The sequence below is a fragment of the Gossypium hirsutum genome, chromosome D01 (assembly GCF_007990345.1).
Source record: "Gossypium hirsutum isolate 1008001.06 chromosome D01, Gossypium_hirsutum_v2.1, whole genome shotgun sequence".
Taxonomy (NCBI): domain Eukaryota; kingdom Viridiplantae; phylum Streptophyta; class Magnoliopsida; order Malvales; family Malvaceae; genus Gossypium; species Gossypium hirsutum.
The window spans coordinates 40728932-40730788 of NC_053437.1; the positions used below are offsets into that span (position 1 = coordinate 40728932).

A 1857-nucleotide genomic window follows, 5' to 3' on the forward strand; every position below is an offset into this window, starting at 1 on the left:
AACACCCTTATTCACTATGCTCATTTGAAATGACCATCAATTGTTTGTTTCAATGGTTTGGCGTTGGGGAGAAAAATTCGGTTTGCTAAGTTTCCTTGAGACCGCTCGTTGGCGTTACATCAGCCCAACAACGACTGAAAAATCTGTATACACTAATTTTTCTCTCATTACCGCGAAACCTGAAACATTTGACACCAATTTCTCCATAAAATTCTCTCTTCCTCAACTCCTTTCCTCTTCATCTGCCTTTCCCCAACGCCTACATTATCTCTAGAAACCAATTAACATCTTAATTCCCTTAGATATTTTGCCGAGGCCCCAAAGAAGCATTATTTTCAATCTCTCGAAACAATATGGCCTTCCCTAATCTTGTCCTCCTTTTCACACTATTTTCGTTCCTCTTACTCTTTCGCTCAACACAATCAAAGCTATCCGCCGATTACTACAACAAAACATGCCCTAAGTTTCAGAACTTAATGCAAACAATCCTAGCAGAAAAGCAACTCAGTGCCCCAACAACCGCCGCAGCCACCCTCCGTGTCTTCTTCCATGACTGTTTTGTTAATGGCTGCGATTCCTCCATGCTTATTGCCTCCAACGCCTTCAACAAATCGGAGCGCGACGCTAACGTTAATCTGTCAGTTGCTGGAGATGCCTTCGACCTTATTACTCGTGTCAAGACTGCTCTTGAGCTTGGATGCCCTGGCGTTGTTTCCTGCTCAGACATTCTCGCCGTTTCAGCTAGAGACCTTGTTGTAATGGTAGGAGGTCCGTTCTATGAAGTAGTTTTGGGGAGAAAAGACAGCAGGGAATCTAATCCCTCGATAGTTGATAAAAACCTTCCGAAAGCTTTAACACCCATGAATGAGTTGCTTTCTCTCTTCTCTTCCAAAGGGTTCTCAGCAGAAGAAATGGTTGCTCTTGTGGGTGCACATACCATTGGTTTCTCCCATTGTAAAGAGTTCGCCAATCGTATATTCAACTTCAGCAAGACTTCTGAGTTTGACCCAGCCTATAATCCTGTTTTCGCACAAGGGTTAAGGAAACTTTGCGCGAATTATACCAAATCTCCAGCAATGTCAGCTTTCAACGATGTGTATACCCCAGGGAAGTTTGATAACATGTATTACAAGAATTTACAAAACGGATTAGGGTTGTTGTCATCTGACCAGGCGATGGTGACTGACAATAGGACTAAGCCATTTGTGGACCGGTTTGCTGCAAACGAGACTGCATTTTTTGATACGTTCGCTCGTTCGATGGAGAAGTTAAGCGTTTATAAAGTCAAGGAAAATAATGATGGGGATGTAAGACGCAGATGCGATCAGTTTAATACACTTCAGGTTTGATGAGAGATATAAGTTGCGCAGATAGATAATGAAACAAGATTTTCTTTCTTTCTTCATACGACATGATTTATGTAGTCCAAAAATATTGCATTTTAATCTTATAAGAAAGTATTTTTCAAAAAAAAAAAAATCTTGTAATAATGTGTGAGCATTGTCATGCGTATATTCTTACGTATTTTTTTTGGTTGAACATTTTCAACATGTTTTTTACTTTCACAGTCGGTCATCACCCTATCTAAAGTAGACAATTGAAAGTTCATATTTCGAAAATCTCATTAATTATAAGGAAACCAAATTCCTCAACGATCACCCGCAGTGCAAGCTCTTTTCTCTACAAAAACTCAGAAGGTCAAGAAGATGATGATCAAACATCAAAGCAATTGCACCACAATGCATTAACATTTTGCCACTCTTTTTTTTTTTCTCTTTCTTATTGAAGAACTCTATAAAATGTTAGAATATCATATTTCACTATACTCTTTGCCTTCATGTTTAGAAATCGTATCAA

At 39.3% G+C, this 1857-nt stretch overlaps 1 protein-coding gene across 1 annotated transcript; it reads left to right on the forward strand.

The window, feature by feature from the left end:
• The first annotated feature begins 287 nt into the window (after nucleotides 1–287).
• On the forward strand, nucleotides 288–1565 carry LOC107921888 (peroxidase 31). The gene has a single exon (XM_016851710.2). The coding sequence runs from the start codon at nucleotides 354–356 to the stop codon at nucleotides 1347–1349; it is 996 nt and encodes a 331-aa protein (XP_016707199.2). The 5' UTR covers nucleotides 288–353; the 3' UTR covers nucleotides 1350–1565.
• The last annotated feature ends 292 nt before the right edge of the window (nucleotides 1566–1857 follow it).

What these genes read in the sequence shown, in the direction of transcription:
- LOC107921888 (XM_016851710.2), top strand. Translation starts at nt 354, where the DNA reads ATGGCCTTCCCTAATCTTGTCCTCCTTTTCACACTATTTTCGTTCCTC.